The sequence below is a fragment of the Sphaerodactylus townsendi genome, unplaced genomic scaffold (genome assembly GCF_021028975.2).
Source record: "Sphaerodactylus townsendi isolate TG3544 unplaced genomic scaffold, MPM_Stown_v2.3 scaffold_19, whole genome shotgun sequence".
Lineage (NCBI taxonomy): Eukaryota > Metazoa > Chordata > Lepidosauria > Squamata > Sphaerodactylidae > Sphaerodactylus > Sphaerodactylus townsendi.
Window position 1 is genome coordinate 2,321,687 of NW_025950352.1, and position 25,730 is coordinate 2,347,416.

A 25,730-nucleotide genomic window follows, 5' to 3' on the forward strand; every position below is an offset into this window, starting at 1 on the left:
TGGCTTGTTGTTTCAAGCAGTTACATTGAGGTAGGAATGCATCTCAATCACATAGATACTATCCCCCTGACACTCCTCTGGGGAAAAAATGGCATTGTATCCCATTGATGTCCTTCCCTTTCCCAAACTCCACCCTTCTCAAGATCCGCCCCCAAAATCCCCTGGTATTTAGGCCAGAAAAGAGAGATATCTCTTTGAACTGTTTCCTCATCTACTCACGCCCCCAGATAGCTGACGCCCATTGTTTTTGGCATTGTGCGACACACATAAATAGTACAATTGTGATTTGAGTTATAGTGTCCAGAGGCTACATCACTTCTCCAAAGGTGTTGCTGCTGTTTCAAAGCAAGGCAGGAAGAGACCATGAAGAGCACGTCTTTCTTGGCTTTTGTGGTGGGGGCAGCATTGTGTGTGGAGACAGGTAAGCTCTTGGAGTATTGACCCTTTTGGGCGGGACTGTCTACACTAGCTGTTTTTCCAGGTTGCAGTAGAGTGTACGAGCAGCTGCAAATGAAGAAGAAGAAGAAGAAGAAGAAGAAGAAGAAGAAGAAGAAGAAGAAGAAGAAGAAGAAGAAGAAGAAGAAGAAGAAGACGACGACGACGACGACGACGACGACGACGACGACGACGACGACGACGACGACGACGACAGGTTGAGAAATGCAGAGCAGAAAAACCAACTCTTCTTCTTCTAAAGGCTCGGCACATGAGTAGTGCAGTAGTCACAATCTGGCCCTCCCCCTCCCTCAGTGCAGTGGTTCTCCAATGGCTTTGGCTCTCCCCCTCCCTGGCTCTCCCCCTCCCTCAGTGCAGTGGTTCTCCAAGTGGCGTAGGAGGTTAAGAGCTCGTGTATCTAATCTGGAGGAACTGGGTTTGATTCCCAGCTCTGCCGCCTGAGCTGTGGAGGCTTATCTGGGGAATTCAGATTAGCCTGTACACTCCCACACATGCCAGCTGGGTGACCTTGGGCTAGTCACAGCTTCTCGGAGCTCTCTCAGCCCCACCTACCTCACAGGGTGTTTGTTGTGAGGGGGGAAGGGCAAGGAGATTGTCAGCCCCTTTGAGTCTCCTGCAGGAGAGAAAGGGGGGATATAAATTCAAACTCTTCTTCTTCTTCTTCTTCTTCTTCTTCTACTACTACTACTACTACTACTACTACTACTACTACTACTACTACAGAGCAGCTGAAAAAGGTATTTTCCAGTGAAGCAGAAGATTTTTGATGATGATGATGATGATGATGATGATGATGATGATGATGATGATGATGATGATGATGCTTAATAGGCCGCCCAACCCCCGAAGGGCTCTGGGCGGTGTACAATGAGACATAAAACAAATACAATATAAGATCTCATAAATACAATAGCAATAAAACATTAAAATTCATTAAAATACATTACAGCAGCAATTCCAAAAATTACAAATAAAAATACATGCACAGATGCACGTTGAAGGACCAGGGCCCCAAAAGCCACGTCGATCCAGGTGGATTAGTGGTTGCGCTTCCACGTTTCAACCGACGGGTGTGTTTGTTTGTGCTTGCTTTTCCAATCAATAAGAATTCCTCTTTTAATTTTGTAAAACAAAATATATGATGCAATAAAATGTGTGTGTTCAATGTGTTCAGTGTTGCATCTTGCTTCAGTGTTTATACAACTTTATTTCTGTGGCAAGATTTCGTACAGATTTCGTACATTTCGTGTCTCCTTGCTTCATCTTTGCAAATGAGAATATGGGGAGTCCTCCAGTCAAGCCAGAACCAATCTATGGTTTCTTTTCTTTGCAGTTCATTCCATGATGTGCTTCACGTGTGAAAACCAGAGGTCAAACTGGGGTTGCCTCCGGCTGTCCTTCTGCCCCTCAAATGCTCAGAAATGCCTGACAGTTGCAGCCCCTTTAGGGACTGGTAAGCTGGACGCACCTCCGGGAACCTTTACAGAGAGCCATAAGAACATAAGAACATAAGAACAAGCCAGCTGGATCAGACCAAAGTCCATCTAGTCCAGCTCTCTGCTACTCACAGTGGCCCACCAGGTGCCTTTGGGAGCTCACATGTAGGATGTGAACGCAATGGCCTTCTCAAGGCTAAGTTGCTCCCGATCACCTGGTCTGTTAAGGCATTTGCAATCTCAGATCAAAGAGGATCAAGATTGGTAGCCATAAATCGACTTCTCCTCCATCAATCTGTCCAAGCCCCTTTTAAAGCTATCCAGGTTAGTGGCCATCACCACCTCCTGTGGCAGCATATCTCCAAACACCAATCACACGTTGCGTGAAGAAGTGTTTCCTTTGGATTAGTCCTAATTCTTCCCCAGCATTTCTTTCAATGGATGCCCCTGGTTCCTAGTATTGTGAGAAAGAGAGAAAAATTTCCTCTCTGTCAACATTTTCTACTACCCATGCATAATTTTATAGACTTCAATCCATTATCCCCCCCCCCTAGCCGCCTCACTCTCCAAAACTAAAAGGAGTCCCCAAGACGCCTTTGCAGCCTCTCCTCATAGGGAAGGTGCTCCAGTCCCTCAATCATCCTTGTTGCCCTTCTCTGCACTTTTTCTATCTCCTCAATATCCTTTTTGAGATGCGGCGACCAGAACTGGACACAGTACTCCAAGTGCGGTCTAAATCCTTTTCTGTAATTAAAAAATGACTATATCAAACAAACCAATGACCAACAATGAAGAATAATACAAAACATGGATAACGCATCACAAACAGGAAAAGGGATCCCAACGTGTACGCAAAAGACAAAAAGTCTTGATATAACTGATACCGCCACAGAAATTTGCCATCATCTAAAGATCAGACTGTATGACCAGGAATACCAATCTCTCCTGAGTGCTGCACAAAGCTCCTGTTCCCCTCTATACTTTGGGATCACACCCCCGAAATCTAGCCCTGCTGTATATTTAGAACAGCTTGTTAATTATAAGTGCAGACGGGTCATGACAAGAGCAAGGTGCAACTCATTCCCCTCTGTCTACCTTCAAGGTCGTTTCCTTAACATCCCACAAAGTGAGCGTTGTTGTCGGCACTGTCACAACGCTATGGACTCAATCCCTCATATCCTGCTTTACTGTTTGAGGTATAATGATATTAGAACCGATCTGGGAGTTTTACTACCTCTAGACGCCACTTATATTTATACTTGTATTTATTATATCTATTATACTCAGTTCGTATTGCTTTTATCGCTGCTTTTAAAAGGTTTTTAGCCATCTTATGATTGTACTATGTTTACATGTTGTACACTGCCCGGAGCCCCTCGGGGATAGAGCGGTATAAAAGTCTAAAGAATGAATAAATAAGTAAATGATAGATAGATAGATAGATAGATAGATAGATAGATAGATAGATAGATAGATAGATAGATAGATAGATAGATAGATAGATAGATAGATAGATAGATAGATAGATAGATAGATAGATAGATAGATAGATAGATAGATAGATAGATAGATAGATAGATAGATAGATAGATAGATAGATAGATAGATAGATAGATAGATAGATAGATAGATAGAATTTATATTTCTCTCAGACAAACTAAAAATGTCTAAGCCATTGAACAGCCCTAATGTAGAAATTTCTGAAGCAGTTGCTACATTTTAATCCGTGTTCTACAGGACATATAACAATGATCCTGTTTTTGTACTTGGAATGTATGGTACTTCTGGTTTATGCCTAATAAAGGTTTTTGGATTGGATTGGATATAACTGATATCCCTTTAGTGAAAATCCATAAATATCACAAGTGGGAAGTATTCCAATTCCAGTTGCAAGATGTTCCGTTGGATTCCGCTTCAGTTGTATCTGATCCTGGGGTACCACTGCAAGCAGTGATTTTATAGGCAAGCCACTCTTGTGGGGAAGTTTGCCATTGCTTTCCCCGGCTATTCTTTATCCCCTAGCTATGAGCTAGGTACTCATTTACCGACCAAGAAATGGATGGATGGCTGAGTTGACCATGAGCCAGCTGCCAGGATATCCGACCCACAGGGGGCTCGAACTCCTGACCGTGTGAGTGGCAGTGCAAGCACTTAACCACTGCGTCGCACGACTCCTGCTTCAGGAGATAGGCCACATATAAACATCAGTTCATGAAAACATCAATTAGTGGTGATAATGTTAATTCAGGTGAGGTCAATACTTTCAACCTCGGTCTTCTACAGCCACCACAATTATTATACAAGTGTGGCAAGGCATCTAGCCCAAAAACATCACTTCAACAGAGTAACAAGCCATACGCATCTACATAATGGATGTGTTTGGGATGTGTTATCCATGTTTTGTAGGAGGTTAAGAGCTCGTGTATCTAATCTGGAGGAACCGGGTTTGATTCCCAGCTCTGCCGCCTGAGCTGTGGAGGCTTATCTGGGGAATTCAAATTAGCCTGTGCACTCCCACACATGCCGGCTGGGTGACCTTGGGCTAGTCACAGCTTCTCGGAGCTCTCTCAGACGCACCTACCTCACAGGGTGTTTGTTGTGAGGGGGGAAGGGCAAGGAGATTGTCAGCCCCTTTGAGTCTCCTTACAGGAGAGAAAGGTGGGGTATAAATCCAAACTCTTCTTGTTCTAGGAGCAGCAGTGGTGTAGGAGGTTAGGAGCTCGTGTATCTAATCTGGAGGAACCGGGTTTGATTCCCCGCTCTGCCGCCTGAGCTGTGGAGGCTTATCTGGGGAATTCAGATTAGTCTGTACACTCCCACACACGCCAGCTGGGTGACCTTGGGCTAGTCACAGCTTCTCGGAGCTCTCTCAGCCCACCCACCTCACAGGGTGTTTGTTGGGGGGGGAAGGGAAAGGGGATATATAAGCCCCTTTGAGTCTCCTTACAGGAGAGAAAGGGGTTTTTAAATCCAAACTCTCATTATTCTTAGTATTATTCCTTTTCCTTGTCCCTTCCCCTCTCTTCTCTCTGGGGAATTCAGATTAGCCTGTGCACTCCCACACACGCCAGCTGGGTGACCTTGGGCTAGTCACAGCTTCTCGGAGCTCTCTCAGCCCCACCCACCTCACAGGGTGTTTGTTGGGGGGGGGAAGGGAAAGGGGATATATAAGCCCCTTTGAGTTTCCTTACAGGAGAGAAAGGGGTTTTTAAATCCAAACTCTCATTATTCTTAGTATTATTCCTTTTCCTTGTCCCTTCCCCTCTCTTCTCTCTGGGGAATTCAGATTAGCCTGTGCACTCCCACACACGCCAGCTGGGTGACCTTGGGCTAGTCACAGCTTCTCGGAGCTCTCTCAGCCCCACCCACCTCACAGGGTGTTTGTTGGGGGGGGAAGGGAAAGGGGATATATAAGCCCCTTTGAGTCTCCTTACAGGAGAGAAAGGGGTTTTTAAATCCAAACTCTCATTATTCTTAGTATTATTCCTTTTCCTTGTCCCTTCCCCTCTCTTCTCTCTGGGGAATTCAGATTAGCCTGTACACTCCCACACACGCCAGCTGGGTGACCTTGGGCTAGTCACAGCTTCTCAGAGCTCTCTCAGCCCCACCTACCTCACAGGGTGTTTGTTGTGAGGGGGGAAGGGCAAGGAGATTGTCAGCCCCTTTGAGTCTCCTGCAGGAGAGAAAGGGGGGATATAAATCCAAACTCCTCCTTCTCCTCCTCCTCCTCCTCCTCCTCCTCCTCCTCTTCCTCCTCCTCCTCCTCCTCCTCCTCCTCCTCCTCCTCCTCCTCCTCCTCCTCCTCTTCTTCTTCTTCTTCTTCTTCTTCTTCTTCTTCTTCTTCTTCTCCGATAACCTGTTTGTGTCTCTCTTTTTTCTCATCTAGGTAACGAGCGGCTAATCACCAAGATGTGCACTCCGGACTGTCCCACCCTGAGCTCTTACTCCAGCTCTCTTTACTGCTGTGGCCATTCCTGGTGCAACATCTGGCCTCCAAAATAAAAGTCTCACCAAAAATACCTAATTAGGTTTGCCAAGTCTGGGTTGGGAAATTCCTGGGAGTTTGGGGGCAGGGGGGCTGCAACATGGGAAGGGCATGGTTTGGAGAGGGGAGGTACTTCAGTGCGGTGCAAAGCTGCCAGGAGCATCGCTTTGTAAAACGGCACTCGGGGTAAGCCCCGCTCACTGGCCTCCAACTGTGCCCTTGCGAGGGGGGCAGCTGCAGTGGGCTGCAATGCGCCTCGGAGGAAGTGACGCCTGAGGCTGCAGTCCCCCCATGTCCCCCCCATAGTTACGCCACTGAATTCTGCAGATTCCACCCGACAAAGCAGCGATTTTCTCCAAAGGAACTCCTCCTTTTTGCCTGAAGACCAGTCACAAATCTGTGAGATCTGCAGTCTGTAGGAGTCTGTTACTCCCGTCAATAATTGAGACTCAGGAAAGGTTCGAGAGCTTTATTGAACTGTGTCAAGACCCAGTGGTGGGATCCAAAATTTTTAGTAACAGGTTCCCATGGTGGTGGGATTCAAACAGTGGCGTAGCGCCAATGGGGCTGGGCGGGGCACGACTGGGGCGTGGCCGGGCATTCTGGGGTCGGGGCATTGCTGGGCGGGGCTGTGGCTTGAGAGAGAAAACGAATGCACGCAGGCGCAGGCTGCCACGCACGCCGGTGCACCTCCTGTGAGACTGTAGGAGGTTAAGAGCTCGTGTATCTAATCTGGAGGAACCGGGTTTGATTCCCAGCTCTGCCGCCTGAGCTGTGGAGGCTTATCTGGGGAATTCAGATTAGCCTGTACCCTCCACCTACATGCCAGCCTGGGTGACCTTGGGCTAGTCACAGCTTCTCAAGAGCTCCCTCAGCCCGCCTACCTCCACAGGGGTGTTTGTTGTGAGGGGAAGAGGCAAAGAGATTGTCAGCCCTTTGAGTCATCCTGCAGGAGAGAAAGGGAGGGATATAAATCAAACTCCTCTTCTTCTTCTTCTTCTTCTTCCTCTCCTCCTTCTCCTTCTTCTTCTTCCTCTTCTTCTTCTTCGTCTTCGCTTGCTTCTTCTTCTTCTTCTTCTTCTTCCAGTTCTGCTTGGCTACTGCTGAGGGAGCAGAGGGAGGAGTGTAACTCAAGGCAAAATCGCAGTGACCAAAATAAGTAATTAGTAGCCCCCTCTCGGCACACACAAATCATTAGCAACCTACTCTCGGGAACCTGTGAGAACCTGCTGGATCCCACCTCTGCCTTTGATGCAGAAAGCCAGAGCTGGGCCCCCGGCTTTTTCAGCCTGCATATATATCCAAGTTTCCCACTTCTACAGTCTCCCACAATAGGATGAATAGGAAAACTGAATAGGTGAATTCAGTATTGTTGTGTTCCAGTAGTCAAGGACGAGTGATAGTCGCATCCAGCCCCAGGCCAGGGAGGAACGAGGGAGGCATACTTCGCTAGTTACAAGCACAGCGATAGAAACACAACGGCCCATGAACATTCAAGTAACAGCAAGGGCAGGCGTGACCTGGGCACCAACCGCCTTGGCAATCTTACCTTGCATGCTGATTCCAGGATGAGACTGATCAAAGGGCAACTTGTCCAACCAGGTAGTTCCCCACTCACACATCCCTTTGTCCTAGATTTGCCAATCTCAAGGTGGAGGCTGGAGATCTCACCTGGGATCTGGCTTGATACTCCAACTTAGAGGGAAATGGCCACTTTGGAAGGTGAGCTCTGTGGCATTCTACCCCACTGAAGTGCCTCCCCTCCGCAAAACACACACACACTTCAGGTGTGCACTCTAATCTGGAGAACCGGGTTTAATTCTCCCTCTGCCACTTGAGCTGTGGAGGCTTATCTGGGAAACCAGATTAGCTTGTGCACTCCAACACATGCCAGCTGGGTGACCTTGGGCTAGCTACAGTTCTTTGGAGCTCAGCCCCACCCATCTCACAGGGTGTTTGTTGTGGGGGGAGGAAAAGGAGATTGTAAAAAACTTCTTTGGAGCAGACAGTAGGCGTGATAGGAGGTTAAAGAGCTCATGTATCTAATCTGGAGGAGGAACGGGTTTTGATTCCCGGCTCTGCCGCCTGAGCTGTGGAGGCTTCTCTGGGGAATTCAGATTAGCCTGTACCCTCCCACACATGCCAGCTGGGTGACCTTGGGCTGAGTCACCAGCTTCTCAGGGCCTCTCTCAGCCCTACCTACACCTCACAGGGTGTTTGTTGTGAGGGGGGGAAGGGCCCAGAGAGGTTAATCCAGCCCCTTTGAGTCTCCTGCAGGAGAGAAAGGGGGGATATAAATCCAAACTCCTCCTCCTCCTCCTCCTCCTCCTCTTCCTCTTCTTCTTCTTCTTCTGACTCCACCCCCCAAATCTCTGCATATTTCCCAACCCAGAGCTGGTGACCCTACTTTTTACACTGTTGTCTTTGAAGTCCCAGAAGGAGTGTGGTGCGCTTCCTCTACTCACTTGGATAGAGCCTCACTTGGGTCTTGCTCTCCGGTTTCCTGCCAGTGCAGACAGAGGGAATTTGTCCAAATCATCCATTGGGACCCAACCCCCATCCTCACAAACAACAGCAGCCGGGAGAGGACTCCCATTCCTTATCAGGGCAGAGTTATTACATTTGCTCCAACAACCCTCCTTTACCGAGGACAGTCCCAAATTGCTGGTGTTTTCCTCGGCTAATAATAAACAGACGTCGGGCAATGAACATATGTTTATCCTAGTTCATGAACTCAGCCCTCATAAGAACATAAGAACAAGCCAGCTGGATCAGACCAGAGTCCATCTAGTCCAGCTTTCTGCTACTCTTAGCAGACCCACCAAGGTGCCTTTAGGAAGGGGGGCTCCACGTGCAGGATGTAGAAAGCAATGGCCTTCTGCTTGCTGCTGCTCTGAGCACCTGGTCTGCTAAGGGCATTTTGCAATCTCAGATCAAAGGGAGGGATCAAGATTGGTAGCCACAGATTGACTTCTCCTCCATAGAATCTGTCCAAGCCCCTTTTAAAGCTATCTACAGGTGAGTGGCCATCACCACCTCCTGTGGCAACATATTCCAAACACCAATCACTGCGTTTGCGTGAAAAGAAGTGTTTCCCTTTTGATTAGTCCTCATTCTTCCCCAGCATTTTCAATGGATACTTTGCCCCCCAATGGAGAAAAAATTTCTCTCTCTGTCAACATTTTCTACCCCATGCATAATTTATAGACTTCAATCATATCCCCCCTCAGCCGCCTCCTCTCCAAACTAAAAGAGTCCTAAAGCAGCTGCAGCCTCTCCCTCATAAGGAAGGGTGCTCAGTCCCTCAATCATCCTCGTTGCTTCCTTCTCTGCACTTTTTTCCTATCTGTCCAATATCCTTTTTTGAGATGTAGAGCCAGGGAACTGAACACAGGGACTCCCAAAGATGCGAGTGCTTCCCACGTGTGCTTTATATAAGGGCATGAAACAATCCCTTGCAGTTTTATTATCAACTCCTTTCCTAATTATCCCCAGCATAGAGTTTGCCCTTTTCACAGCTGCCATGCATCGAGTTGACATTCCCATGGAACTATCAACGAAGCCCTCTGGGTTAGAATAAAAAATGTGTCTGTCTTTAAAGTGCTGTGGAATTTCTGTATTGGGTGCAGTTCTGGAGGCCTCACTTCAGCGATGATGGGGCAGGATGGAGCAGGTGAAGAGGAGAGCGATGAGGATGATCGGGGCGGGGGGGGGGAGAGGCTGGAGACCGAGCCCTTCAAGAAAAGGCTGAGGGGCTTGGGAATGTTTAGTCTGGAGAAGAGGAGGTTGAAGGGGGGACATGGCAGCCACGTTTAAATATTTGAAGGGCCAATTCCTTCACAGAAACGGGCAGCCATGCAAAGGGAGAAACCGGGTAGCCCCTCTCTGCCGTGGAAACTTGCTGAGTGTCCTGGGGCCATTCACATGCTCTCAAACTAATCTCCCTCACAGGGTTGTGGTGAGGATAAAACGGAGGAAAGGGTAAAATTAGGTAAGCCATTTTGGGTACCCATTGGGTACCCATTGAGGAGAAAGACAATAGACAATGCAGGGGAAGCTGATTCCTCTACAAGAGCACTGTGGATATCAATACCAGGGGTGAAGCAAAGTTTAACATTATTAGGAATATTATGCGTCCCCTGACCAAAGTGCACAAGGGATTCTGAGATGGAAAAAAAAAAAAAAAATTAGAGGACCAGCAAAAGCAAAAAATATGTAATATAGGTGGTAATGGCTGATTTTAACTAAACTCCCATAAACTGGAAAAATGCATGTTCAGGTCATGGTAAGGAGAGAACATTCCTGGATATGCCTAAATGGCTTGTGGCTTGAGCAGATGGTTGTAGAGACAACCAGGGGAGATGTAGTCCTGGAATCTAATTCATATGTGGGACCCAGGACAGCCTAGTGCGGGAGAGTCAGTGTTGTTGAGCCGATAGGGAACAGCGACCACAATGCTGTCCAGATTCAGTATCTCTGCATGCGAACAAGTGACAGCTACTAATGTGAAAATGTAGTTGTGCCTTCAGAAAGGGGAAATTTCTCTCAAAGATGAGAGGGATAGTGCACTTGAGGAAGCTGAAAGGGAAAATCAAAGAGAGTCAAAAATGTCCAAGGTGCTTAGGAGTTTATTTAAAAACACAGTCTTAAAAGCTCAGCTGGAATGTGTTCCACTTGGGTTAGAAAGGCAAGCGCCCAGTCAAAGAAAGCCACCATGGTTAACAAAGGGAGGAGTTGAGGTAATTGTGGGAAAAAAAGATGTCTTTTTTAGAAAATGGAAGTCCAACTTAACTGATGAAAGAGAATACCAGAAGGAGGCACGAATGGTGTGGCAAAAAGAGAAATACAGATTAGCTGTAAGGGGGGGAGGCAAAAAAAGAAGGATTATGAGAGGAACGCATGGCTGCGAACATCCAAGACTAGCAACAGAAACAGTTCTTCAAGTTACATCAAAGCAGGGGAAGCCAGCTAGGAGGCGGTGGGACCGTTAGATGATGAAGGAACAAAGAGTGTGCTAAAGATGACAGGAGATTGCAGAGAAGCTGAATGAATTCTTTTGCATCTGTCTTCACCCAGAGGAGGGAGTGAGGAAAAATTCCTGCACCTGAACCAAACTTCTTAGGAGGTGAATCCAGGGAACTTGAAGTTAGTGGTAGAAGGAGGAAGAAGTTCTGGCAGCCATTGATAAACTAAATGCTACCAAATCCCTGGCCCCAGTTTGCATTCATCCAAAAGAGTTCTTAAAGAGCTCAAGCATGAAATTGCTAGTGTTCTCACATTAATATGCAACTTATCCCTGAGAAATCCAGAGGCTACATCCCTGAAGACTGGAAGGTGGCCAATATGCACACCAATGCTTTAAGAAAGGGTTAGGGGGGACCAAGGAAATTACAGACCAGTCAGTTTGACATCTATTTCCTAGTAGGTGGTAGAATCTATCATTTAAGATAGGTATTAAACATGTAGAAAAGCAGAGACCTGCTGAGGAAAGAGTCAATATGGCTTTTGTAGAGAGCAAGTCCTGTCTTACAAACTTACTTTAGAGTTCTTTGAGGGTGTAATGACAGACATGTGGATAAGAGGAACCAGTGGACATTGTCTACTTGGATTTCCAAAGGCTTTTGACAAAGTTCCTCACAGAGACTGTTGAAAGAAAACTCAGCAATGAGAGAATAAGAGGGGAGGTCCTCCTATGGATTAAAAACTGGTTGAGGAACAGGAAACAAAGGGTGGGTATAAATGGGAAAGTTCTCACAATGGAGAGGATGCTTAGGGAGTGGTGTCCCCCAAGGATCCGTGTGTGGGACCAGTTCTCTTTAACTTATTTATAAATGACCTGGAAGTAGAATTAGGTAGTGTAGTGGCCAGGATTTGCAGATGATACCAGAGTATATGGGGTGGTAAGAACCACGAAAGGATGCTTGAAGAACTCCAAAGTGGACCTGTGATAAGTGGGTGAGTGGGCTAAAAGAAATGGCAAATGCAGTTCAATGTAGCCCGAAATGTAGAGGTAGTACGTAGGGGCAAAAAAATCCAAACTTCACACTTACACGCTACAGGGGTCAGTGCTATCAGTCACAGACCAGGAAAGGGATTTGGGCGTCTTAGTTGATAGTTCCATGGGAATGTCAACTCAATGCATGGCAGCCCGGAATTGAAAAGAAGGCCAAAACTCTATGCAGGGGATAATTAGGAAAGGAATTGGGGCCAAGAGCTGCAAAGATTGTGCCATGGCACTTATATAAAGCCGTGGGGTGCTGACCGCGCTTGGAGTACTGTGTTCAGTTCTGAGTCGCATACATCTCAAAAAGGATATCGAGAAGAGATGATAGAAAAAAGTGCAGAGAAGGGCCTTGAGGATGATTGGAAAGGATTGGAGCACCTTCCTTATGGGAAGAAACCTGCAGCGTTTGGGACTCTCTTAGTTTGGAGAGGAAGGCGTCTGAGGGGGGGATATGATTGGAAGTCTATAAAATTATGCATGGGAGGTAGAAAATGTTGACAGAGAGAAATTTTTCTCTCTTTCTCACAATACTAGAACCAGGGGCATTCATTGTGAAAATGCTGGGGGGGGAAGGTGGGACTAATAAAAGGAAACACTTCTTCACGCATTGAGTGTGATTGGTGTTTGGAATATGCACCACAGGGAGGTGGTGATGGCCACTAACCTGGACCCAGCTTTTAAAAGGGCTTGGACAGATTTATGGAGGAGAAGTCAATCTATGGCTGCCAATCTTGATCCTCCCTTGATCTCCAGATTGCTAATGCCATAACAGACCAGGTGCTCAGGAGCAGCAGCAGCAGAAGAACCATTGCTTTCACATCCTGCATGTGAGCTCCCAAAGGTACCTGGTGGGCCACTGCGAGTAGCAGAATGCTGGACTAGATGGACTCTGGTCTGATCCAGCAGGCTAGTTCTTATGTTCTTATGTTCTTATGTAAAGGCAGGATGTAAATAAAGTAAAAGTGGCGTAGGAGGTGAAAAGCTCGTGTATCTTATCTGGAGGAACCGGGTTTGATTCCCCGCTCTGCCGCCTGAGCTGTGGAGGCTTCTCTGGGGAATTCAGATTAGCCTGGGCACTCCCACACCATGCTTCTGGGTGACCTTGGGCTAGTCACAGCTTCTCGGAGCTCTCTCAGCCCCACCTACCTCACAGGGTGTTTGTTGTGAGGGGGGGAAGGGCAAGGAGATTGTCAGCCCCTTTGAGTCTCCTGCAGGAGAGAAAGGGGGGATATAAATCCAAACTCTTCTTCTTCTTCTTCTTCTAAAAATAAAAAATACAATATTGTATTTTCAGAAGGGCGCCATATTGGTCTGCAGTAGAGTTGACTCCAAGAGCACCTCAAAGACCCACCGTTTTTGAGTATAAGATTTCAAAAGTCAACATTCCCAGAGTTTTGACTCTTGAAAGCTTATGCCCTGCAAATCTTCTTGGTTTCCAAGTTGCTGCTGGACTCAGATCTAGCTATCTTGTATCTTATCTCAGTTTATCCTTATCTCATTTGAACACTGTGCCTATCAAGCAACAGTTGGGAGCGTCTCCCACCCACTCAGAGTGATCTGATAACTCCTTGGATTTTGTTTTGAGGCGGCCTCGCTGTGTAACGTCCAACCCACGCGCAGCCCGGTGGACACTTCACGCTACTGAGCTGGGCCTCGAGAAATAAACGTTGTTAATTTTTATAGATGCTTCTGGCGGGCTGGTCGATCGTTTTTAAAAATGACACGCACAACCAGTTCTGATGTGCATTTTCAGGACTGCCAGTTATTATAATGGCTCTCTGGGCAAGAGAAATCAGTTCGTCTGGAGAAAAAGATCACCTTGAACTTCTACAGAGTGTTATGCCCCATTGAAGTCCCATACCTCACCAAACCCTAGCCACAGGGGTGTACCACCTGGGGGGACATATAACCATCTATAACCAGTTACCTATTTCTTCTACTTCTTTTTGTCATTATGTCACAGCCAACATATGGCATCCCCATAGGATTTTCAAGGCAACAGACAAACAGAGGTGGTTGCCATTGGACTTCCTTGGTGGTCTCCCATTGACGAACTATCCAGGTCTGATCTTGTTTAGCTTCTGAGCATTGACAAAATCAGGCTAGCCTAGGCTACCCAGGTCATAGCATCTCAAATTTTAGTCCTGCCGCATTCCCAGTTTTTATTTTGAAGAAAATGAAATTTCCCACCCTTTTCATTGCACACATATAATAGGAAATGTGTAGTAATTGGGGGAGGGGAAAGTAGCAAGATGGCCGGAGGGATACTGTTTGTATGTTGATATTGCAAGGTAGCAATTTAGAACTCTTATCGATTGCCACTTGCCTGTTTCAAATTTGATTTCACCTTTTATAGCACTACAGCTCTTGCGTGGGGAAAGAAAGTTGGCATGTTGTCGAAGCAAGCGATGTCCACGCCTCTCAGAGCCGAAGCAAAGTCACAGCTGAGCATGCATGCAAGGGGGAAATTGAAAAGAAGAGTGTGCTGAAAACTCCTCCATTGGGAGCAGCAGTGGCGTAGGAGGTTAAGAGCTCATGTGTCTAATCTGGAGGAACCGGGTTTGATTCCCCACTCTGCCACCTGAGCTGTGGAGGCTTATCTGGAGAATTCAGATTAGCTTGTGCACTCCCACACACGCCAGCTGGGTGACCTTGGGCTAGTCACAGCTTCTCGGAGCTCTCTCAGCCCTACCTACCTCACAGGGTGTCTGTTGTGAAGGGGGAAGGGCAAGGAGATTGTAAGCCCCTTTGAGTCTCCTGCAGGAGAGAAAGGGGGGATAGAAATCCAAACTCTTCCTCTTCTTCTTCTTCCATTTGAAAGATCAGTCACCAACATGCGCACCTCTGCGTTTGCAGCAGCAACGAAAGCAATACTAGAAATCCTTGCCGTGTGGAACTGCTGACTGTGACAAGAAAGTAGACCACATCGCGCCCAACAGACAAATGGTCTGATTTTTGGATCAGGCTGATAAGATCTGCTTTCTTGGGTCTACTCCTTGCCTGTACGGAGTTTCCGTGCTGAAGGCCTTCAAAGAATCCACGCCCATTTCTGCCTCTTGCCTGCAACACCCAGAGACTCCCCCGCTGTCTTCCTGCCAGAATCAACGTGGTATATAAACTACGGCTCCCTCATCCCGAACCAGCAGATCAACATGAAGAGGGCGTCGCTTCTGGGTTCCGTGTTGATCGCCCTCGTGTGCGTCCATGTAGGTAAGCAACGTACTTTTCTGTATGTGGCATATATGAAAACCCAAACAGGAGAAGGGCAGCTGAGAAAACCGGAACAGGGCATTTAACCTTTAACTTGTGCCTTTAACCTTTAACCTGTAACCTTTAAGCCTGTGCCTAAATTTCACCACAAGTTAGTTTCCAAGTAAATATGTCTATTTGCAAAGAAGCTGTCTGATCTGAGTGTACATAGATGTATATTATTTTGCAGTTACAGGGGAAGGGCTGTTAGGGTTCCCAACTCAGACTTGAGAAATTCCTGGAGGTTTGGGCAGCGTGGAGCTTACAGCGGGCGGTGGGCAAAACATATACCCTGCCACACATACTGTGCCACGGGGAATCACATCTTACCGTGACCTGCCTCTGAAGATGGTAGCCATAGAAGCGGGCAAAGCGTCAGGAGCTAATGCCACCAGACCAGAGCCACACAGAGAGAGATTGACAGAGAGAAATTTTTCTCTCTTTCTCACAATACTAGAACCAGGGGGCATCCATTGAAAATGCTGGGGGGAAGAATTAGGACTAATAAAAGGAAACACTTCTTCAAGCAACGTGTGATCGGTGTTTGGAATAGGCTGCCACAGAAGGTGGTGATGGCCACTCACCTGGATAGCTTCAAAAGGGGCTTGGACAGATTTATGGAGGAGAAGTCAATCTATGGCTACCAATCTTGATCCTCCTTGATCTCAGATTGCAAATGCCTTAGCAGACCAGGTGCTCAGGAGCAGCAGCAGCAGCAGCAGGCCATTGCTTTCACCTCCTGCACGTGAGCTCCCAAAGGCACCTGGTGGGCCACTGCAAGTAGCAGAGAGCTGGACTAGATGGACTCTGGTCTGATCCAGCTGGCTTGTTCTTATGTTCTTATGTTCACACAACCTCGAAAACCCACAACAGCCTGTTGATTCTGGCTGCGAAAGCCTTCGTCAAGATCAGGGGTAGGGAACCTTTAACACTCAAAGAGCCATTTGGACCCGTTTTCCACGGGAAAAGAAAACACTTGGAGCCGCAAATACTTTTTGACATTTAAAGATAACACTATATATATAGGGTTTTTAAAAACCTTTTACTCCGCTCATTCTGAGAAGCGCATGGATGCGCCTGCCCTGCTGCCTGCAGGGCGGGCAAGGATGAAGCCGGCGGCTTGGCCTCGCCAGCCTCCGGGAAAGCGCCCACCCCGCTCCCAGCAGGGAGGCAGGCAAGAGGGGAAGCCCATGGTGCAGCCCAGCCGACCATGGGCAGTTGGTGTGCCCGCCCTGCTGCTTTCAGAGCCGGCAAGGATGGGGCCGGCGCCTCGGCTCGTGGAGCCACAGTGCAAGGGCAGAAGAACCGCATGCGGCTCTCGAGCCGCAGGTTCCCTACCCCTGGTCAAGATCCATATGTTGTTATCCAGCCCGTGGAAGATGAGCCTTTACAGCTTTTATATCCCTCCAGTAATTTTCCCTCTAGGCTTGCTTTCTCCTCCTTCTTCTCTTCTCTGCTGGCAATCAATATGGAACCTTTATTGACATTCAAGTTTGAACAGGGTTATTCTTAAAAACTGAGGCACAGCAGATATAGAATGGTCAACATTAAAATAACCATAGTGCTGATAATATAAAATTAAGAACATAAAGTTATCTAAAGAATATTAAAGAATATTAAGTTATATAAAGTTATATAGATAAGATAAAGAAGATAAGATAATATAGATATATAGATTATATAGATAAGATTATATAGATAAGATAAAGTTATGATATCTTTATAGATAAGATAAAGATATGATTGAAGTCTATAAAATTATGCATGGGGTAGAAAATGTGGACAGAGAGACATTTTTCTCTCTTTCTCACAATACTAGAACCAGGGGGCATCCATTGAAAATGCTGGGGGGAAGAATTAGGACTAATAAAAGGAAACACTTCTTCACGCAACGTGTGATTGGTGTTTGGAATAGGCTGCCACAGGAGGTGGTGAAGGCCACTCACCTGGATAGCTTTAAAAGGGGCTTGGACAGATTGATGGAGGAGAAGTCGATCTATGGCTACCAACCTTGATCCTCCTTGATCTCAGATTGCAAATGCCTTAGCAGACCAGGTGCTCAGGAGGAGCAGCAGCAGAAGGCCGTTAATTTCACATCCTGCACGTGAGCTCCCAAAGGCACCTGGTGGGCCACTGCGAGTAGCAGAGTGCTGGAGTAGATGGACTCTGGTCTGATCCAGCAGGCTAGTTCTTATGTTCTTATGTTCTTAAAGTTATACAGATAAGTTATATAGATAAGATATATAAAGTTACATAGATAAGATAAAGAAGATGATATAAAGTTAAGAACTTTTAAGAATCACAAAGCAAAGAAATTTAACTGTCTGTTCAAGGACATCTGTAACTTCAGTATTTGAAAGAAATACAGTCTTTTTGTGCTGGGTAAATTCACTGCTACTCGTCAATAAATGTTCTAGCAACCTAGACCTAGCAGTACTGTGCTGGGGGGTGATGATAAAGTACATGACCAACGGTTACTCTGCTTGCAGCTCACGCCTTGGTTTGCTTCACCTGTGAAGATCAGACCTCCAACTGGAAGTGCCTGAGAATGTCTCATTGCCCCGAAGACAAGCAAAGGTGTCTAACTATCGGGACTGTTTCGGGCAGAGGTAAGCGACTCTATCCGGTTCTCTATAAAATTATGCATGGGGTAGAAAAAGTTGACAGAGAGACATTTTTCTCTCTTTCTCACAATACTAGAACCAGGGGGCATCCATTGAAAATGCTGGGGGGAAGAATTAGGACTAATAAAAGGAAACACTTCTTCACGCAATGTATGATTGGTGTTTGGAATATGCTGCCACAGGAGGTGGTGATGGCCACTCACCTGGATAGCTTTAAAAGGGGCTTGGACAGATTTATGGAGGAGAAGTCAATCTATGGCTACCAATCTTGATCCTCCTTGATCTCAGATTGCAAATGCCTTAGCAGACCAGGTGCTCAGGAGCAGCAGCAGCAGCAGAATGTTCTTATGTCCTCATATTTCCAAGCGCCGTTTCACATGCTGCAACCGACTGCTCGTTTGCAAAAGTAGCTTGCAGCAACATGGCTGGCAGACTCCGGGATCTCCAGACCACAGAGGTCATAAGAACATAAGAACATAAGAACAAGCCAGCTGGATCAGACCAGAGTCCATCTAGTCCAGCTCTCTGCTACTCGCAGTGGCCCACCAGGTGCCTTTGGGAGCTCACGTGCAGGAAGTGAAAGCAAGGGCCTTCTGCGGCTGTTGCTCCCGAGCACCTGGTCTGCTAAGGCATTTGCAACCTCAGATCAAGGAGGATCAAGATTGGTAGCCATAGATTGACTTCTCCTCCATAATTCTGTCCAAGCCCTTTTTAAAGCTATCCAGGTGAGTGGCCATCACCACCTCCTGTGGCAGCATATTCCAAACACCCATCACACGTTGTGTGAAGAAGTGTTTCCTTTTATTAGTCCTAATTCTTCCCCCCAGCATTTTCAATGAATGCCCCCTGGTTTCAATGAATGGCCCCTGGTCAGTCTTCCCGGGTGAAAATGGCTGCTTGGGTGGGGGACTGCTGGGGGGGACTCTAAGGCATGACCCATTGAGACTACTTTGGGGGCGGGACACTAAGGCATGACCCATTGAGGTTCCTCCCCAACCCCAACTCCACTCTCTGCAGGCTCTAGCCCTAAAATCTCCCCGAATTTCCCAGCCCAGGACAGGCAGACCTACACCCCTCACTATTCTGAACACTTTGCATACAGAGAGACGCTGTACTCCTTTCCGCAAGTTCAGGGACTCCCAGAGGCATTGCTTTTGGAAACGGGGCAGGCAGCTGTTTGGAGGGTAACGTCCTGTCCCAGTTATCAGTGGCGTAGCGCCAAGGGGACAGGGGGGCATGATGCACCGGGCCCATGCCGGTGTGGGGGCGGGGCGGGGCAAGGCATTCCAGGGTGGGGTGGGGGCCATGGCAGGGATGCAGAGCTCATGCATGCCCTGGGCGCAATTCCCCCTCGCTACGGCTCTTCCAGTTACAGAAGCTTGATGCATGGCTGTGAAGGTTTTCATGGTGTGCAGGTGAATAACATCTCCTGATAAACAACACCCCCATATCAGACTTTGTTTTAAAAAGGGGGTTTTTTCCCCCCATCCTGGCCACTTGACAACCTGAATGAGACAAGAGGCCTTTCACAAGCATAAGCATAAGCATTTTATTGTCACTGTGCACGCACAACGAAATTTACAGCAGCATTCCTCGATGCACACAGTTTCAGACTCATACCCCATCCTCACTCTCCCCTTCCTCCACCCATCCCTACACAGCCCCAAACACATCAACACGAAGCCACGGAGTTCAGCATCGCCACAGCTCTAGAGTAGAAGGTGTCTCTAAGCCTCTTTGTCCTAGTTTTGATAGACCTGTATCGTCTGCCGATGGCAACAGTTCAAAAAGAGAGTGGGCTGGATGAGACGGGTCTCTCAGAATATTTTGGGCTTTCTTTAGGCTTCGGGAATTATAGAGTTCTTCCAAGGAGGGGAGAGGGCAGCCGATAATCCTCTGGGCAGTAGTGATCACCCTTTGGAGCGCCTTCCTATCTGCCACTGTGCAACTGGAGAACCATACACAGATGCAGTAGGTGAAGACACTCTCTATAGCACAGCGGTAAAAGGACACCAGGAGTTTTCCATCCAGTTGTTGTTTCCTTAAAAGTCTCAGATAGTACAGTCTTTGCTGGGCCTTCTCAACCACCGCGGCAGTCTGCTTCATGCTGCACTTTTCTCTTTCTTTTCCTTCTCCTTGCCCAGATGACGATTCCAAGTTGCTGATCACCAAGAAGTGTGTGGAGAGCTGCCCGTCGGACCGAGAACCTGCCGACCGAGCGTCCGTTTCTCTGTTTTGCTGCGAAAAGAGTTTCTGCAACATTGCCTCTCCGAAATAAAAGCCAGGAACCCAACTTGGATGGCCTTTGAAGGAAGCCGCCTTGTAGCTGGAGCGCCCTGCTGGGGGTATCTAACTGCCATCTCCAGCATGATGTAGTAATTAAGAGCGGCAGACTCTAATCTGGGGAACAGGGTTTGATTCCCCGCTCCACCGCATGAGCGGTGGACAATGATCCGGTGAACTGGATTTGTTTCGGTGATCTTCCACATGAAGCCTGTCGGGTGACCTTGGGCTAGTCACAGTTCTCTCAGAACTCTCTCAGCCCCACCTACCTCACAGGGTGTCTGTTGTGGGGAGAGGAGGGGAAAGGAGTTTGTAAGCCGCTTTGAGACTCCTGATATCCAAACACTGACCATGTTTAACTTCTGTGATTTAATGAGATCGGGTAATACCATACTAACTTCCCACCCACTTGATAGTGTTTGGTGAACTATAAATGCTTTTGTGTCGAAGTACCATGTTCAATAATGCACAAAATAATGGTTTTGGCAGTGGGTAAAAGTGAATCATAATTCTCATATTTGTTGAGGACTATATTCTAAGGCGGAAGCATACAACTTTCTCAACTGCTGCACCTCAACTGACTGTACTAACAACAGGAGCAGCAGTGGCGTAGGAGGTTGAGAGCTCGTGTATCTAATCTGGAGGAACCGGGTTTGATTCCCCGCTCTGCTGCCTGAGCTGTGGAGGCTTATCTGGGGAATTCAGATTAGCCTGTACGCTCCCACACACGCCTGCTGGGTGACCTTGGGCTAGTCACAGCTTCTCAGAGCTCTCTCAGCCCCACCCACCTCACAGGGTGCTTGTTGTGAGGGGGGAAGGGCAAGGAGATTGTCAGCCCCTTTGAGTCTCCTGCAGGAGAGAAAAGGGGGATATAAATCCAAACTCTTCTTCTTCTTCTTCTTCTTCTTCTTCTTCTTCTTCTTCTTCTTCTTCTTCTTCTTCTTCTTCTTGAGACAGAACATACACCTATTTTCTGCATACTCCTAACTTCCTACAAGTGTGAAAATGCTCTTGAAAAATTTTTTAAACTGCTAATCTATAATACACCCTTAAATGTCAGCATTTGGCACGTCCCTCCTCCCTTGTAAATGGGTTTTATTATGAGCTGCACAAGGCCCCAGAAGAACAGGATCCAAACTTGTTAAGTAAGCAAACAGCCTTGTGTCAGAATGCCTGCTTTCTGTTCCTGAGCACTTGGAGCACTTGGAGTATGAGCACTTGGAGTCCTGAGTCCAGTTCTGGTCACCACATCTCAAAAAGGATATCGAAGAGATAGAAAAAGGGCAGAGAAGGGCAATGAGGATTATTGAGGGATTGGAGCACCTTCCCTATGAGGAGAGGCTGCAGCGTTTGGGACTCTAGTTTGGAGAGGAGACGTCTGAGTGGGGATATGATTGAAGTCTATAAAATTATGCCTGGGGTAGAAAATGTGAACAAAGAGACATTTTTCTCTCTTTCTCACAATACTACAACCAGGGGGCATCCATTGAAAATGCTGGGGGGATAGAATTAGGACTAATAAAAGAAGGAAACACTTCTTCACACAACGTGTGATTGGTGTTTGGAATATGCTGCCACAGGAGGTGGTGATGGCCACTCACCTGGATAGCTTTTAAAAAGGCTTGGACAGATTGATGGAGGAGATGTCGATTTATGGCTCCTAATCTTGATCCTCTGAGATTTCAAATGCCTTAACAGTCCAGGTGCTCGGGAGCAGCAGCCGCAGCAGAAGGCCCTTGCTTTCACCTCCTGCACGTGAGCTCCCAAAGGCACCTGGTGGGCCACTGCGAGTAGCAGAGAGCTGGACTAGATGGACTCTGGTCTGATCTAGCCGGCTCGTTCTTATGTTCTTATGTTCTTATTATCTAAGAGGCATATGAATAAAGGACTTTGATTTTGAGCCAGTCCGTAGATCTATGCAGCCTAGTATCTGTGGCACTGAGTGGCAGTCGCTTTCTGGGGTGTTGGGTGAAGGACGGTTTTTCACAACACTTATCCTTTGTTAACCGGTTGTGGCAGGGAATGCATCTGGGACATCCCGCAAACAAAGCAAATGTTTTACAACTAGGGTTGCTAGCTCTGGGTTGGAAAATTCTTGGAACTTTGGGGAGGGGGTGGATCCTAGGGAGGGAACAGTTTGGGGAAGGGAGGGGCCTCAACAGGGTATCAAGTGGTTAAGAGCGGGTGGATTCTAATCTGGAGAACTGGGTTTGATTCCCCACTCCTCCACCTGAGGGGCAGAGGCTTATCTGGTGAACCAGATGTGTTTCCGCACTCCTACATTTCTGCTGGGTGACCCTGAGCTAGTCACAGTTCTCTCCGTACACTCTCAGCCCCACCTACTTCACAAGGTGTCTGTTGTGGGGAGAGGAAGGGGAAGGAGATTGTACATAAGAACATAAGAACAAGCCAGCTGGATCAGACCAGAGTCCATCTAGTCCAGCACTCTGCTACTCGCAGTGGCCCACCAGGTGCCTTTGGGAGCTCACATGCAGGAGGAGAAAGCAATGGCCTTCTGCTGCTGCTGTTGCTCCAGAGCATCTGGACTGTTAAGGCATTTGCAATCTGAGATCAAGGAGGATCAAGATTGGTAGCCATAGATCGACTTCTCCATAAATCTGTCCAGGCCCCTTTTAAAGCTATCCAGGTGAGTGGCCATCACCACCTCCTGTGGCAGCATATTCCAAACACCAAGCACATGTTGCATGAAGAAGTGTTTCCTTTTATTAGTCCTAATTCTTCCCCCCAGCATTTTCAGTGGATGCCCCCTGGTTCTAGTATTGTGAGAAACAGAGAAAAATGTCTCTCTGTCAACATTTTCTACCCCATGCATAATTTTATAGACTTCAATCATATCTCCCCTCAGACGTTTCCTCTCCAAACTAAAGAGCCACCTTGTAAGCCACCTTGAGTCTCCTTGTAGGAGAGAAAAGTGGGGTATTAATCCAAAATAATCTTCTTCTTCTTCTAAGCCTCCATTTTCTTCAGGGGAACTATTCTTGGTTGCCTGGAGATGAATCGCAAGAGATTTCCAGCGACCCTATCTACAGCTGAACTACCGTGTTTCCCCGAATATAAGACAGTGTCTTATATTAATTTTTGCTCCCAAAGATGCGCTATGCCTTATTTTCAGGGGATGTCTTATTTTTCTGTGTTCTGTTCGTCGGGCGTGCTTCCAAACAAAAACTTTGCTGCGTCTTACTTTCGGGGGATGCCTTATATTTCGCACTTCAGCAAAACCTCTACTACGTCTTATTTTCAGGGGATGTCTTATATTAGGGGAAACAGGGTAGGGTGTCAGTGGAAGTACTTTCCGAAAAACAAATGTTGAAATATAGGACAGACACTAGTGGTCCTACCATTTTATTTTTGGACGCAGGTCCTCTTTTATGCGCCAAGGACGCCGAGAATAAAAACTTGAAAAGAGGTCAGGTTTTAAAAAAAGATCTTGCAACCCGGTGTAAGGGTGGGTTCAGAGTGTATACTACAAATGGCCACTAGGTGGGGATGTAGGTCTACAAACCCTCAGGTTGTCTGGCTGGGCTGTTATCTCATCAACCACCTTTTGATTAAAAGGATTCTCAATTACACCTGTTTTGCGGTTCAAGTCATTCCCTGGCCCTGCAGGAGGTTGGACAGAAGCATGGTGGGCCAAATCATCCAAAGGAATCCAGGGAAGTGCTTCCTCATTGTTACTGAACATGGGTTTGCCAACCTCCAGGTGAGGTCTTGAGACACCCCCTCCCCGAAGAATTTCAATTGATCTCTGTCCTTCCCCTCTCTTGTTCTCTTCCCTCCCTTTTCCATTTCTCCTCCCCGCTTCCCTCTCCCCTCCCCCTCCATTTCTCTTCCCCTTCTCTCTCCTTTATTTTTTTTTCTTGATCCCTCTATTGCACAGGTGTCAAACTTGCGGCCCTCCAGATATTATGGACTACAGTTCCCATAACCCCCTGCCAGCATCATGCTGGCAGGGGATGATGGGAACTGTAGTCCATAACGTCTGGAGGGCTGGGAGTTTGACACCTATGCTCTATTGGGATCCTGTCCCCAACTGAATAATAACAAAAGCATAATAGCAGGAGAGATCCCAGAATTAAACTATATGTGTGAGCCTGCGTGAGTTCCCTTGTGGATACCTTTTTAAAAAATCGAATGATGAGTGATTTTAAGTATTTATAATGCTTTGTCCATTTTAAGCATCTATAATGTTTCTGTGTACATAAGAACATAAGAAAGAGCCTGCTGGATCAGACCAGAGTCCATCTAGTCCAGCTCTCTGCTACTTGCAGTGGCCCACCAGGTGCCTTTGGGAGCTCACCTGCAGGAGGTGAAAGCAATGGCCTTCTGCTGCTGCTGCTCCTGAGCACCTGGTCTGCTAAGGCATTGGCCATCTCAGATCAAGGAGGATCAAGATTGGGAGCCATAGATCGACTTCTCCTCCATAAATCTGTCCAAGTGTAGTTTTATAGAATGATGGAAACTGCCCTGAGCCTTTAACGAAGCAGAGTGAATAAACCCAGTAATAAATAAAAATAAAATAAGCAACAAAGACCAGTTCCCTTGGAGTAAATTTGCTTTGGAGAGTGAACTCTATGGCATCCCATCTTTACTGAGGTCCCTCCCATAACGGTCGAATCCCCACTACCGTCTTAGCCAGGTTTCAGAACACAAAGTAACCAGGTTTGAGGGACGACCTCCCCATGGCTTGCGTGGCAGATTCCGTTTCTGGTGCTCGTTCTCCCCGTTAATGCACGTTCCGGCAGGACCTGGTTGCAAGTGGCACAGGCCCCATTAACACGGTTCAGAGCTGCTCCGGGGGGAGGGATGAGGGTTGAAGCCCTGACTCGTTTCCCGCCCTGGAGTGTGACGCAGAATTCGGGAAACCAATCAGTGCTGCGATATGTGCGCAGCCTTTCCTTGGTTTCGTTTCCGCTTTTGCGATCAGGCAGCAGAAGGGGACTCAAACGTTAAACAGTCAAACGTGCAACTTTGAATCGTTCATGGTTTACACAGGTAACGATCAACTGTTTGCACAGTTAAACAGTTAAACTTTAAACTTTTACACGCTGTTTTTTTATCACGCCCCTACAATGTACGTTTCTGCAGTGGGAAAAGGTCCCGCCTTATCAAGGCACGCCAGCCAATCAGGGGAGACCGGCGAAGCGAGCTCACCTGGAAGTGGGGATTGCTAAGAGTTCTGCAAACGGGTGTGTCTGCTGTGTGCTCGCTGCGGTGGGGAGGGAGAAACTCCGATGAAGAGGACACGGTTTCACAACGAGCAGGTTTGGATCTGCATGCAAATTTCAATTGGGGATTCGACCAACAGCGATCAATTTGGGGGGTGGGGGAGGGGTCAGTGTACCAAGACTGTATCCACTACACATAATTACACTGAAATTGGCTAGCAGCACAAAAGCTGTGTAACTCAAAACACAAAGCCAATGCTTTCACACAGACTCTCTGTCATGTATTATTTACAAATGTTTTAGAAACCATACAGTGTCATAAGAGCGGGCATCGGTGCAACAATGAGTCCATCAATGAATCCTGAATCATAAGCAATCATAGAAACGTGAAGCAACATACAGACCCTGACGAATCCACAGGTCAATCAGAAACAGAGCTAGTCACCCTCTGGATAAACGCCTGACCTCAGAAAAACTTCAACAGCTGTGGTAGATATGCAGGTCCCA

At 47.2% G+C, this 25,730-nt stretch overlaps 2 protein-coding genes across 2 annotated transcripts; both read left to right on the top strand.

Moving 5' to 3' along the window:
• The first annotated feature begins 308 nt into the window (after window positions 1-308).
• On the top strand, window positions 309-5,911 carry LOC125425080 (lymphocyte antigen 6E-like). Its single transcript, XM_048482569.1, has 3 exons — window positions 309-421; window positions 1,790-1,909; window positions 5,779-5,911. The coding sequence occupies exons 1-3, from the start codon at window positions 364-366 to the stop codon at window positions 5,892-5,894; spliced, it is 294 nt and encodes a 97-aa protein (XP_048338526.1). The 5' UTR covers window positions 309-363; the 3' UTR covers window positions 5,895-5,911.
• Window positions 5,912-9,531: 3,620 nt separating this feature from the next.
• On the top strand, window positions 9,532-20,113 carry LOC125425149 (lymphocyte antigen 6E-like). Its single transcript, XM_048482693.1, has 4 exons — window positions 9,532-9,550; window positions 14,906-15,091; window positions 17,620-17,739; window positions 19,899-20,113. Exons 1-4 carry the CDS (start codon window positions 9,532-9,534, stop codon window positions 20,030-20,032), a joined length of 459 nt encoding a protein of 152 aa, XP_048338650.1. The 3' UTR covers window positions 20,033-20,113.
• The last annotated feature ends 5,617 nt before the right edge of the window (window positions 20,114-25,730 follow it).

Coding starts and splice junctions, on each gene's coding strand:
- LOC125425080 (XM_048482569.1), top strand. CDS start 364: ATGAAGAGCACGTCTTTCTTGGCTTTTGTGGTGGGGGCAGCATTGTGT. Junction 422..1,789: donor AGCATTGTGTGTGGAGACAG/GTAAGCTCTTGG, acceptor TTTTCTTTGCAG/TTCATTCCATGATGTGCTTC. Junction 1,910..5,778: donor TGCAGCCCCTTTAGGGACTG/GTAAGCTGGACG, acceptor TTTCTCATCTAG/GTAACGAGCGGCTAATCACC.
- LOC125425149 (XM_048482693.1), top strand. Junction 15,092..17,619: donor CCTCGTGTGCGTCCATGTAG/GTAAGCAACGTA, acceptor CTCTGCTTGCAG/CTCACGCCTTGGTTTGCTTC. Junction 17,740..19,898: donor CGGGACTGTTTCGGGCAGAG/GTAAGCGACTCT, acceptor CTCCTTGCCCAG/ATGACGATTCCAAGTTGCTG.